Source organism: Falco rusticolus, chromosome 6 (genome assembly GCF_015220075.1).
Source record: "Falco rusticolus isolate bFalRus1 chromosome 6, bFalRus1.pri, whole genome shotgun sequence".
Taxonomy (NCBI): Eukaryota; Metazoa; Chordata; class Aves; order Falconiformes; family Falconidae; genus Falco; species Falco rusticolus.
In genome coordinates this window covers 11,343,872-11,356,959 of record NC_051192.1, presented here as the reverse complement: position 1 = coordinate 11,356,959, position 13,088 = coordinate 11,343,872, and the positions used below count along the sequence as shown (strand labels likewise).

Genomic DNA, 13,088 nt, shown 5'->3' with positions numbered 1-13,088 from the left:
CCTGGGCCTGGTTCCCCTTTGGGACTGCAGAGTTGTGGGGGTTATTTCTTGCATCCCAGCTGCAAGTGTTTGGCTGAACGGTGTTTTTCCCTCCCCTTCTCTCTTGGCTTTTTAGGTATTTCATTTCCCACAAACCAAACAAGACCTGGCAACAAGTATTCTGGTTTGCCATCAGCATCGCTATAAACAATGCCTACATCCTCTACAAAATGTCGGAGGCCTACCATGTGTCAAGGTATAGCCGCGCACAGTTTGGTGAGAGACTTGTAAAGGAGCTTCTGGGCTTGGAAGACACCTCACCGTCCCATTGATGCATTGTTCTTGGTGGCACAGGCAGGGGGTGGAGGGTAAGCAGAAGAAGATACCACACCTGGAACGGCAAAGCAAGGAACTTGTGACACCACCAGTGCTGTCATCCAAAAATGCCAAGGGATGCCACTAGAGAGGTGGAAACTTTGTTCCTAGTAGCAGCTGGATGTAAACATGTCCCGCAGAAAGTGCCACTGGAAAAGCTGAAACAAAATTGCGTATGTGAATGCCCTGTGGGAATCTGTACACCAGAAACAGACTTATATTAGTCGTCATCTCAGTACTATTTGTTGAACAGGGTCATCTTGTAAAGTTCCTCTTGGGCTAAGAGCTTGTCATAAGCTGACACAGCTCAGCAGTCCTAGGCGGGTATTACAGAAAACTCTGTACCTTACTTGGAGTTACTCAATTCTGGGACAAGCAACGTGAGTCTGCACCATGGGCTGTGGCTGGGAGTGCCTGCCATCCTGTACGGCATCGCTGCTGTCCTCCCGGTGTGCTAAATGAAGCAGTTCAGATACACAAACACTGAAGCAAATGTATTGACAAACAAAACCTTCACAGGCACGCAGCCAGGGATCGAGGACCAGTTCAGACTTTTTCTTTCTGTCCTTTTTTTTTTTCTTTTTCTTTCTTTGTTTTTATTAATGTAAGGCAATTTGATTTCAGTTAGTACACAGCAAAATTAGGAGAAACCAAATATGCTAGTGAATTTAAAATGGAAATACATTACATTGATTTTCTTTTTTAACGAGGATGAAACATTTTATACACAAACAAACAGTGAGTAATACTGTGAGTATTAACAGTGAGTAAACCAGTAAGTATACTGCCTCACATCTTAACTGCCACGGTTGGTGTATAGGTGAGAAGTCAGAATATAACAATTCTAGTTTTTTCTTGATTTCAACTGTATCTTAAATGTTGCTTAAAAATCTAGTGTAATGGACTGTTAAGTTTTTAGGAACAACAGTATCTTTCTTTTCTTTTTGTAACTGTCAAGACTTTTTTGGCACACGGTTGGCAGGAAAAAAATAAGTCACTAATAGCAGTGTGTTTCCCATTATCACTGCAGGGTGTTCGGTAGGAATTCTTCTTGTTGGAATTCAGGGCTTGTCACAGTAGTTGTAGTTAAGCAGATTACATGTTTAGCAAAATAACATAGCGTTGTGTTTTACAAAAGGAAAGAAGTCCAGTTGCAACCAGACCTTAAACCTCACTAAAATAGAGCAAGCCCAAAGCGTTCTGTTCTGAGTAACACTGTAGAGGACAAGCATTGTCATGAATTGGTGTCCAAGGCTGAAATGCCACATTTTGGTGCTCGTGGAATCTGAAGGCTGCTGAAGCTTTGGAAAACAGTGCTGAGAGAGAGAGGAGTCTGATTGAAATGGGAAGAATTGATGCTGAGGTGAAATACTGCCCTGTCCTCTACACATTATTGATTTCAGCCCACAACTCAATCAGCAAAAAACTCTGTATTCTAAAGGTTAGCAGTGATGGACACAAAGAGAATTGCATTAACTTACAGGGCAGAAACATGTTGCTCAGAGGACCAGCTGGTTTTAGGTCCCCGAGCCTGAAAACTTTTACCAAAGAGTGACTTGGGTTGATTCAAGAGGGATGGAGTGAGTGGGTGAGTTACTTCTTTATCAGTGTAAACTTCACCAGGTTCTGGTGTATCTATCTGGCGAGAGACGGTAGAAGGGTAGGTAGCTAACATGAATTTGAGGACTCCCCAAGTTTCATCATTATGTGATGTGCAAACGCATAGCATGTAAATTGTAACAGAAGAAGGATCCAGCAGGGGTTAGTAAATTACTGACTAGCCCAAGGAGCATCCTCGCACTGACATCTTTCTATTTCCACCAAAGTCTTATTTTTTTGGAGTAGACTTAGAGGCAGATCTCACCTGGTTGCAGGGAGAGCAAGGGGTGGTGACCTCCATGGTGGTTCTGCTTGCAATACAGCCTGGCTGCTGTCCCACCCGTCCTGCTCTGCCTGCCAGCTGCACGATGTACAGCAGTGGGCTTCCCAAGCATCCCTTGTCACTTCTCAGTCCACAAGGTCTCCACCCAGGAAATGTGGGAGAAAGGACAAAGCCTTGTGCACCGAGGCCTCCTAGCCTCAAAAGGAAGGGAGGAGGTTTGTGCCACTCCAGTCCTTGGCAATGCAAAGCTGTGTAGGAGCCCAAAAATGAGGTCAAAACTTCTTGGCCCTGCAGAGAACTGAGACCACCCCTCTTCAGATGGAGTGTGTGTGGTAGCTGGTTCTTGTTAGTCTTGTAAGTATTCAAAGGGGAGAGGAGCTAGTGTGAGTCAGGAAAAACAAATGCTCAGCAATATAAGCCCACAGTGTCCTTTTATTTGAGAATTCCACAGGGGTACCTAAAGGCAAATGGTGTTCTCGTTGCTCCCTGTCTCAGGCAATGCCAGCCTCTATTGCAACAGGAAGAGCAGCTACAAGTTCATGATGTCCTGTAAATTTATGCGGCAGTCAAAATTGAGGCAGCAAGGAAACGTCTAGGCTGGAACTTTGCTGATGGGACAGCTCGAATGAACAGTAGCTCCTGGGAGCCCGGGTTCCTGGCAGTCCCCTGCAATGTCAGAGCACTGGCAAGGTGCGCAGGCCCTGAGCAGAGACGGGGAGGTTTGCAGGACTGCCTGGGACTCACCTGGCACGTCTGAGGAGCAAGCACAGCGCTCTCCAGCTCTGTCAGAGCACCCTGAGATAGATCTGGAGCCCTTGGCCAATTGTTACGTTACTCTACGTATGCTTAAAGGCTTAGATCTAGGCCATCCCATACAGAAAATGCCTTTTCTTTTTTCAGGTGACAGTCCAAGAACTTGGAATGTTTAATTTTCCACTGATATATGCTGTTAATGATATAGATTACTTGAGCTAAAATGATGAGGTCCTAGCTTTTTGCCTCAGGGACTGGGTCCTGAGTAGTTTTCCCTAGAATTGGTGTTGATGGGGGATTACGCAGTGGCTGACTATTACAGGGAAGATGCTTTAGTCTCCTACTTGTAGAGGAGAAAAATGAAGAGAAAATTATAGCTTTGCAATTAATTTCATTTTCTTAGCCTTAACCATCCCTCATCATTTTGAACTGGTGCCCTAAACATGCACAAACATTCCATAAATAAGCAAAAATATTTATATATATTTATATGTACGAAATGCCTGAATTTTGGCTCTTGAAGCCAACAAGCAAAAGCCACCAAAGCATAGTCTATATCCACAGATGACTATTCCACCTCACCTTCTCCATTTATTGGCTGGGAGGGGATAGGGTTGGGGAAAGTTAAGATTTCTCCTTGTTGGAAAAGCATCTTGCACTTTCTCTATGTTAGTACAAATGAGGCAAAGTAACTAAGGAAGAAACTGAATCGTTTTTAAAAAGGCAAAAGTTTTTTAACTGCAGCTCAGCTTCTGTAGCGTTTCCTTTACTGCAGACTGGCTTACTCAGATTTGGTTCCCCACCTGCTTGTAACATTAAAACTTCTCCCTAGTTAAAGGGGGGGAAAAAAAGAGGGGGTTAATCTCAAAGTAGTGCAAGGATGCTAGTTTTAGTGTGCATGTGTGTGTTAATTGTGCAATGGCTTGTGAAATGATAGCAAGTTTGGGTTGTTTGGGGTGGGGTGTAGCCTTGAGACAATCTGGTAAGAGATCCTAAAGCTTAGCAGTAGCTAAGATGCAGTGGAAGTGCTCATGTCACAGAGGACCGTCTCTAAATTTTTCCAGGGATAAAAAAAGTTTGAAGCTGAAGTAGACAAGGGAGCAGCAGGGCACCTTTCTTTTCTGCTGAATTGAGTTTTCATTCACATGTACTTCTGAAAACTGAAAATTACTTACTTATGGTATGCAAACATTTTTTCAAAGAACTGAGACCATCAGTAAGACATATTGACCACCTTCTATGCACAATACTTCTTTCAAGAAATACCTGCTATGCCACAATCCTTTCTTGGAAAACACTTCCCAGTGTGTAATGTAACACTGACTGCGAAGTGGTTTCCACTGCTGTTATCTCCGTTGAAAAACGCTTCAAGGGCTTGCAGAAACTCTGCCACTTTTTTACTTCAGCCCGTTTGTGCACTTGATACTAGTGCGCAATGTAAAGGAATCTCATCTCCCTTTTCCATTTCTGTTCTCTAGCCCCAGCCCTTCTGCATTTACAAGGTGGTCCGGGAATCCCCACTTAGAGCAGTCTCAGTGTCCCTAATAGGTACAACTTTATTTTTTCTCTAGGAACTGTCTGAAGAAAACAATTTAGCTGCTTCCAGACTTACATTAAGGACGACAACTCAAAACAGCATTCCCATTCTTTACCTCCAGCTACACTTCTGTGGCTTTATTTTTATGTCTGTCTTTATTGGCTGAAGAGGTTTGTTTCCTTCTAACATTCATTTAGTAGTGTGTCTTGAGCTGGTGAATAGTGAAAGAGGCCTCCAGCATCTCCATTCTCAGTCTTACATGTCTTAGTTCCCTAGTCCTGGAACTGATTTTAGTAATGAGCAGGGAATTACGCTGCAGTGATAATTCTGCGCATCTGTGCTACCTTCCACACAAGGATTGCAAAGTGCTATAACAACCTCAGCACTCATGAGACATCATTAGCTTCTCAAACACGAGCTTACCCTTCCCTGATCAGACACTGAGGCACAGCACAGGTAAGGGGGTGATGAAACTATAGTGGAGTTCACACTCCTGCTGAGTAAAGTCCATGTTCTGCATTTTCAGTGACTTGGTTCTTGTTCAAATGCTCTTTTCCAAATTAGAAACAAGAGCATGTGGAACATCACTCAACCCTAAAGTAAGGACCGTGGGGCTTTGTCAGCACAGAGTCCTTACACCATATAGGCCAGTATGAGTCAAAACCAAGTTGGCACTGAAGGTAAGAGAGAACTGAACAAAACATAGCAGCCCAGCCTGCCTTGAGGAGCTTAGAGGAGATAAATGAAGAATCTGAAGCCCTGCTATAGTCCCGTAATCAATGTGAAATGCAGACAAACAGTTACTAAGACTGACTTGAGAAAAGTCACTGAGGTTTAAATGGAATATGAAGTCTTCCATCCATCTCTGTTGTGGAGTTTGCCTTGGCGCTTTCTTGTTGCTATGACTGATGTAAGATCAGTTGTTTGTAAAAAAAGAGCTCATCTCAATCTGGTTGAGAAAACCATTCAAGTGTCAAAGGACTGTTAGCAACATTTTACAAAGGCGAGGAACTCCTGAGCTCAAAACATGTATATATTTGGCCTGTCATTAACTAGGATATCTTGCACAGATAGATCACGTCATTGTCTGCCCAAATGCAAGCCTGTCACCAGTGCTGCTTGACATATATTCCTTCTTGTAACTGTTCTTCCCTAACCTACCTTTGTTTCCAGAAGCATTATGAACTGGAACTGGAAAAGCCCCTGCGTCATCATCTCACTGCTGGGGAGCAGTTGAGAATGTCTGTGCTTTGTATAAAAAGATTCTCTTCCTCTTTTTTTTGAGAGACAGCTCTGTGTCTTCAGAAATCTAGCCCTGGAGAAGTTTCCTGCCCTACGCTTTCCTTTGCTTCCCTTGTTCCATGCATTTAGCGCACATCCAAATCATCCCACAGGTTCTTGATCAGTCTTGGAAGAGGTGACAACACAGAGTTGGCCTTTCAGCTTACCTTTATCCTATGATTTTGCTGGTCCTTTCTGCTATTTTGCAGCTCTCCAATGAAACAGGGTATTGTTTCTGAAGCCCATACTGATTGCAATCACTGTGAAGGTGTTGCCTGTTTGCCGCAGTAGTGCTGTCCTGTCAGGTTCGGAGGGACCCAAACCAGGGATCAGCATCACCACGCTCACTGTTCTGCTCCCATTGGAATGGCTGTGACATTCCTCAGCTCGAGCTTGCTGTCAAAGAGGGGCCTTTGACATGGTCTGGGGAGTTCTTTGGTGTGTTTGGGGGATTATTTTTGTTTGTTTGTTTGTTTTTGAACTCTTCCACACTGATGGGTCTGGTGAACAGGTGTTAGGTATCACAAAAAGGCCTTAAGTGGTGAATCCCTTTTGTATCGCTCTTCTGAAGTAATAATTGCTTGCATTAGATGTCAAGGTGGTCCACATGATGTGTAGTGCAAAAATCTTACCCATGAAAACATCACTCTGCAAAAGTGCTCGTTTGATTTAACTGCAACATCCCTCGAATGCATGGGGGACCTGGATGGAGAACCTAGTGGGAAAGGACTGTAATGCCATGTTTTAGGCCCGATTGGGTAAACAAAGAGGGGAGAGACGAGGGCAATTTGGGATCCAGGCTCTTTGGGTCAAGCTAGTCTTGTATGTTTTGCTAGGGAAGGGAAAATGCCAGGCCCATACAGTTTGCTCCCAGCCCTGGCGACTCAATCTCTAAAATAAAGCAGCTGGCAAATGCTTTCACTCTTCAAGTATTCACAGTGAGATTTGGATTTCAAAGAGAGCATTTTGTCCCAATTTCACTAGTTACCAAAAAAAACCCCACCATTTTTGCACCAAAAAGCAAGGCCAAATACACTAGGTTCATCTGTCCAGAACCCCAACCCACTTGGTGTCAAACTGACTTTGTGGTCTTGTTCTCCGGTTAATCTGTGTATGCAAAACATGAGTGCTGAACGACTCGCACCTCTCTATGAAACAGTTACTCATTTGATGGAAAAAAAATTGCAGGTCTCTTGGACTTACTTTTGCCACCGGGATTTTTGTAATAGTTATAAGCCAAATTTTTGCCTGGCATTTCAGTACTGAAATTAAAAATAACTTGACCCCCGCGGTCTGGGGTGAGATTAGAGATAGCAAAACTCACGTTTATGCCAGAGATTAATCTGATCCGTGTAGGTGAGGCTAATCGGCTCAGTCTGACACAAGGAGGAGTTTAAGGAGAACAGCAGGTTTGAGGAGGCAGAGGGGAGCTCAGAGGTTGGGCATGCAGAGGGAGAGGAGCCAGGTGCTCCCTTCCAACTTTCATCTTTCCAGCATGTGGACACCCCCATCCCCTGATGCCTTTGTATTAAAAAGGCTGACGTTTAATACAACCAGTCCACATAGCTGCTTTAGCAACATAACCCCTGCTTTAGCTGCATGGCTGGCCTCACTCCATGCCTTTCCTTATGCTCTACGCGTTCAGTAGTCGCCAACCTTGGAGTCAAAGCACTGCTGCCTGTCCGCACGGCGGGGGAGCGACAGTCAGGGGAAGCGCCACAGTAGAAACGGGAATTATGGGAATTCTCAAGAAGGAATCTCCCCCTCTACGTCTCATTTTCATTTCAGTATGTGCAACATGCATTCCATCAAATGCAGTGACGGTTCCAAACACGAAGATGGGCTTTAGCTGGCTCAGTACTTTCAAGACGACTCCATCGGGCTGTGCTCACAGCATCAGCGACTGCAGTTCTGTTGCAAAGTTCCATATTCTTTAGAATTAAAAAAAAATTTCCATTGAAAGTGTAAATTCCAGAGGTAAAGCATACACTGCAATTGCTTTTTTTTTTTTTTTTTTTTAACTTCTCAGAGCAATTTTGTAACAGCCAAGTCTTTCAAGAAACGCAGGTGTGTGACCCTCTTTGTGGCAAGAGATACACAACTGTGTTTCTGCATGGGATAGGGAACTACTTTTGTGACACCGGTTTTGTTCTACACAAAGGCACGCTTGCAATAAATTTTTACAAGTTTTGTACACCATGAGCTAAATTCTGAGTTCCAAAAAATGTGAAGTGTGGCAACAATAACAAAATGGATTTATAGTATCACTCTGATATCTTGTCATGTGATTTTATTTCTTCAACAAAGTTTGTTTACAATCAACAACTTTGAAATACAGTCAGATATATTACCGATTGCTTTTCTGTCTCGTTCTTTTCTGGAATAAGCGGGGAAGATGTTTGGTAGTCCCCTGGGTGTGTAGCTGAAAGGATATGGAGGAAATACTGCTAGAGAAATTACAGGTGCTCACTGTAATACCATTAGAGGCAAAAGCCTGACATCTTAATCTAGCCATTGAGCACAAAGGCATTTTCTTTAGGAAGAACTGAGTTTATAAAAAGTGTTTCAACATGGTCAACACAGTTATAGGAAGGGGGACTGCTCCCCTCCCTTGCCCTCCCAACACCCAAAGTGATGCTTCCCAGCCACCTCAGGGCAGTGTGGGGTGGACACAGGCAGCTGCAAAGGGTTCCAGCCCTGTGTCCTTAATGCTCTGACCCTTCCTGGCAAGGTTCGTCTGTACCACCAGCGGTACCCACCAAACCCTGCGCGCCAAGTAAACAGCATTTGCAGGCAAAACCAGACATGCGTCATCTGTGGGCAACCGCTGTTTCGCAGCTCCGAGTCAACAACGACTACGACCTGGTTTAAACCTTGATCCACAAAGGGAGCAGAAACCTTGCAAAAGAACACGTAAGTGGGGTTACAGTGGGTCTTTGCCAACAACCACAATGAAGATGCTCCACACACCTTGCGGCCACAGGGCCACCTCCGAGGACCAGGCTGCAGAGCATCCTCCAGGTAGGTGCTCGTGTGGCTCAACACTGACCTCGTGCTGTGATCTGCCAAGTGGCTGCCGTGTCTAATGTGCTCAGGATCTTTCTTCACAGTAACTTGTGTTTTCCACAGGAAGAAATTGAGTTGGCATCTTAGCTGTCCAAAGAAAAAACATTCAGATTTTCAGGGAAAATCAAACATTAACAGAAGCAACCAGCGGTGAGCCCCTTGACCTATTTAATATCTCTATGGACCCAGTCTCTAAGGGGGTGACTTTTTCTTGGAGGGCAGGAGCCACTGGCATGTTTGACAAAGCCAAGCTCTCAAAAATCTTTTCAACATACAGGTGGCTGAATTGACAACCCTTAATGTGCTGGTCTGAAAGGCAGCCTGGACCTTTCACACAACTTGCTCCTCCAACAAACAGGTTCCTTTTCTCCCTTGCCTTGTATTTTTTGCACCACAATGGTCACTGCCGAGTAACTGGGGAGGAACCCACAGGTTTCTACTTTGAGACATCACGTGCAAGATGAAGGAATTAACTGCACCATGCGTGCCTGCAGCATGCAGTGGGGGCTGGAAACATGCAGGTGCATCATCAGCATGATGGATTGGCACAAACACAGCCCGACGGGTGGCAGGGCTCCCCGAGGTGCAAACAGCCATGCACAGCATGGCACCTGCACCCACAGGTGGTTCCGTACATCGCTCCATAGGCATGCAGCGGCAGGAGGGACCTAAGGAGACTGATGATGAGCCCTTGCAGTGAGACCAGCCACGCACCAGTCAGGATGCTCAGCTGTGTGATAAACCGAATGAGAATTTCTCTGAGTTCACTGTCACGGTCGGGGGGCCACCCCCAGCAGCACATCGCTTTGCTCTCTGCTCCCTGGACGTGCCACGAGCAGAGCTAATGCTGTGTGTAATCAGGCTGTATGATCAGAGTTGCGAGAAGCAATGTGATTCATCTTTAACACACTAATTGAATAAAACAAGGGATTTAATTTGTGAAATTATGAAATCCAGGATCTGATCAACACAGAGACATACACACACACGCATAACCTCAGCGCTGTCATTTAAAACAATGCCAGCCTTTCAGATCAGGCCAGGCCTGCAGTAACTCAATCTCCCATGAAATTATTCTCCAGAAAATTTGCAACTAATAATTCTAACAACGTAGTCTTTCTTAAGCAAGCCAAACTTAACGATCCGTTTTGCAGTGCTTTCTAATATCCTCTTCCACTTGCCCCTCCGTCCCCAGAGAGGAGCAGAGAGGAAAGTACCAGGTCAGAGATGCGGAGGAGGAGGAGGAGGAGGACACCCGCAGCCATCGCTAAGTCAAAGCACAGGCACTCTTAAAGCACCTTCATCCAAGACTCAAAAAAGTGCTTTACATGCAGTAACGAACGGCATCTCATTAGATCCCAGCAAAGCAAAGCCACCTCAACACTCTCCAGAAAGTCTCCCCACACTCCAGTTTCCTTAGATGACAGCACAGGTCAGATGCGCAGCCAGCCACTGTTCTGTCTGGGAACGAGAGTTTAGGAAAACAAAAGGCAGAAGCTGATGAGAACCGAGGAGCCAGAGACCTTCCCTCTTCTGCTGTTCCCACTTCCCCAGGCGAGGGCTTGGACCCGATTCCCCCCAGCAACACCTGCACCAGGGATACTAGCACAGGATTTGGGTACTTTATCAGCTTGATTTTTTTTTTGGTTTTTTTTTCAGAAGCTGTTTTCCATTACAGGTTTTGCCTGTGAACCTGCAGTCCTCCCCTCATCCAAGAAGCAAGAGCAGCAGCAAAGCAGGTTCTCAGGCTCACGGGGAATTCGCGATCCACAAACCTGGATGAGAATAACCTCCCCCAGCAGCCAGGCTCGCCCACCGCAGCGCAGCCCGGACCCCGCACTGGCCCGGGGGCAGCGGGTACCAACCACGACGTGACCATGACAAGATGCAACAAGCCAAAACATGCTCTTTCTTCTGTGACTCAGGGCTGGATTGCAATCTTAAAATAAGGGTTAGCTATCCCTTCTGCCAGATCCAGACACGCCAGGAACAAGGCGGGATTTAAGATCGCAGCACTGTCTCGTGCCCTTTGGGGAAAGAGCAAAGCAAACCACTTCAATCTCTCCTGGACAGACACAAAATTTAAAAACAAGCAGCCAGGTACAATGATGCCAAATAATAATCTACAAAAATGGAAGGTTGTGAGGGGAAGGGGGGGATGGGAGAGATTTCTTTAATTTGCTGTGAATAAGATTAGCATCTGCAGCCAGCCACACCAGAATGAATTGCAAATCACTCCCAGGAACCGGAAAAGTTCATTGCCTGTTAGTCTATCTGTATCCCAAAGCCTTTTAACATTTAAGCTAAAGACACATATATGAATTAATGTACATGTGTATCTCTTGAACATTTGAAAAATGAAAAAGCTGGTCTCCAAATATAAGCAACTCTATCTCCACCCAGCCACAGCAGAAAGTCCCCATACAACACTCACAAAGAAAAAAAATGTAATTCAGTACCTGTCAGCTTTCCTGCAGTTCGTGTATCCTGTCCTTCTTCTTGTCGTCTCTCCAATTCATCTTTTTTTCAGTCCTCCCCATTACTGTCCCCAATAACCCACCACCACCTGGTACAGAGCTGCTTCTGTTTGTGTTCAGATAATCACTCTTTTTTTTTGTTCCCATCCCACGATTAATACAGAGCGAGTAGAGCACTCCTCTGTTCAGAAAAACTCTGCCACTGCGGAGTTCCACCGTTTCTATCTTTTCAGACACCAGACAACATCAAGTATTCACTAACGTGAGCACAGCTGATGGCCCGTGCAGCCTGCAGCCAGGCCGAGCAATGGGTGCTGTTACATCCTGCAGGTAAGGTTTGGGGAGATACCGGCACTCTTCATGTAAGAAAAAATTGTCACTGCAGCCAGGAGCTTGGGGTGTGTGACCCCAGACTAGAGGAGCTCTGATGTGTCTGAAAGGTACTTCAGTAAGACTCAGACCAGCTGCTGAGCATCTGTATTCCTTACAGGGGTCTTAGCCAATGCAATAAACAGACATTAGATGGTTTTAAACAAATCATCCATAGTCAACAGCACCCTTGCTGGGGATGACAGCAGCCAATTTCAAGGCTTGTGCGCTACAGTGATTTCAGAAGCTGCTTTTACATTGCATAAAATATATCTGCCTTCTGCCTGGCCTGGGGCGGGTGCACACACCCCAAGTGCAGGCACTCGAGTGGATTCCGTGGGTGCCAGTAACAGCTTTCTGTTGCTCACGCAATAAGCAAAAGAGGTTCCTGAGCTTTTGTTCCCACAGGCCACCACAAACAATTTGTTTCCTAGGATTTTTCTAGTAACATCACCAAATTTCAGCGGAAACATGTACAGAGGCAGGGTGGATCAGCAGACCGGTTGTAAATCACACCTCATGAGCAGCTTGCAAGGCACTGGGATGAACGTTTCTCCCATTACTTCCCAGAAGAGCAGCCTGCAGGCGTGATGGCCGGGCACCCTCTGAGCCAGGGGGACCAGGTACCTGACAAAACCGGGCTGCAAGGAGCTTCCCGCTGCAGCCTGACTCAGTGGCGCTGGAAATCCCGTCCCCATGCCGTGTAGGTGAGCACCCAACCTCACGCCTGTGCGTCAGGTTTAACCACCAGCTACACCAGTCCCTGCTCCCCCTCCACGTGCTCGCCCTACCTGCTGTCTCCCTGCTCGCCACCGGCTCTGCTTTCACAATCGCTTTGACGCTACCCAAAAGGGATAAAACTAGAACAGAAAGAGAGAAGGAAAGGTTTGCCTCTTACTGTTTCTTTCGGAGCAACGGAGAGTTATTTATAACACGGTTAGGTTCCTCGTTGCACGGCAGCAGCGCCCTTTCCCAGCGGACAGAGCCTCGCAGCAGCCTGCAGGATTTTTTTGCCTGAGGTAGCTTAACCCAGTTTCTCATGTGGTTAATGAAGATCAGCACTGGATGATGAGACTTGCTGTTGCTGCTCTTCTTCGGGACTCTACGCAAAGGCTGAAGCACCCGGTAACCCATGAGCAGCTCTCTCTTCTCAAGACAGATTTACTTTAAAATGGGTGGCTGCCAAGTTATCTTCCCCTGTCGAAAACACAGCGTAACACCTCAGCTGGAGCCTGGGGGATTTACAGTCCACTTCAAAAGTTGCTGTTCCCTCCTGCCAGCACCTCAGGGCTGTGTGACAGAGGTGCCCAGCACCCGGCACACCCCTCCCTAGGCAGGGGACCTAAATCCTGCATCGCCCATCGATGCT

The 13,088-nt window shown here is 45.9% G+C and overlaps 1 protein-coding gene and 1 long non-coding RNA gene across 2 annotated transcripts in view; one reads left to right on the top strand and one right to left on the bottom strand.

Moving 5' to 3' along the window:
* Positions 1-8,159, top strand: part of PGBD5 (piggyBac transposable element derived 5) — a 73,884-nt gene extending 65,725 nt beyond the window's left edge. The window contains exon 7 of the mRNA XM_037391070.1: positions 116-8,159. Coding sequence (XP_037246967.1) covers positions 116-311 — 196 coding nt within the window. The 3' untranslated portion in view covers positions 312-8,159. The remainder of the gene's footprint in view (positions 1-115) is intronic.
* LOC119149623 lies at positions 4,490-11,883 on the bottom strand. The gene is made up of 3 exons (XR_005104786.1): positions 10,202-11,883; positions 8,857-8,960; positions 4,490-8,705 (listed from the first exon to the last, which is right to left on the bottom strand). It is a non-coding gene; the product is annotated as an uncharacterized LOC119149623 (long non-coding RNA).
* Positions 11,884-13,088: the final 1,205 nt, after the last annotated feature.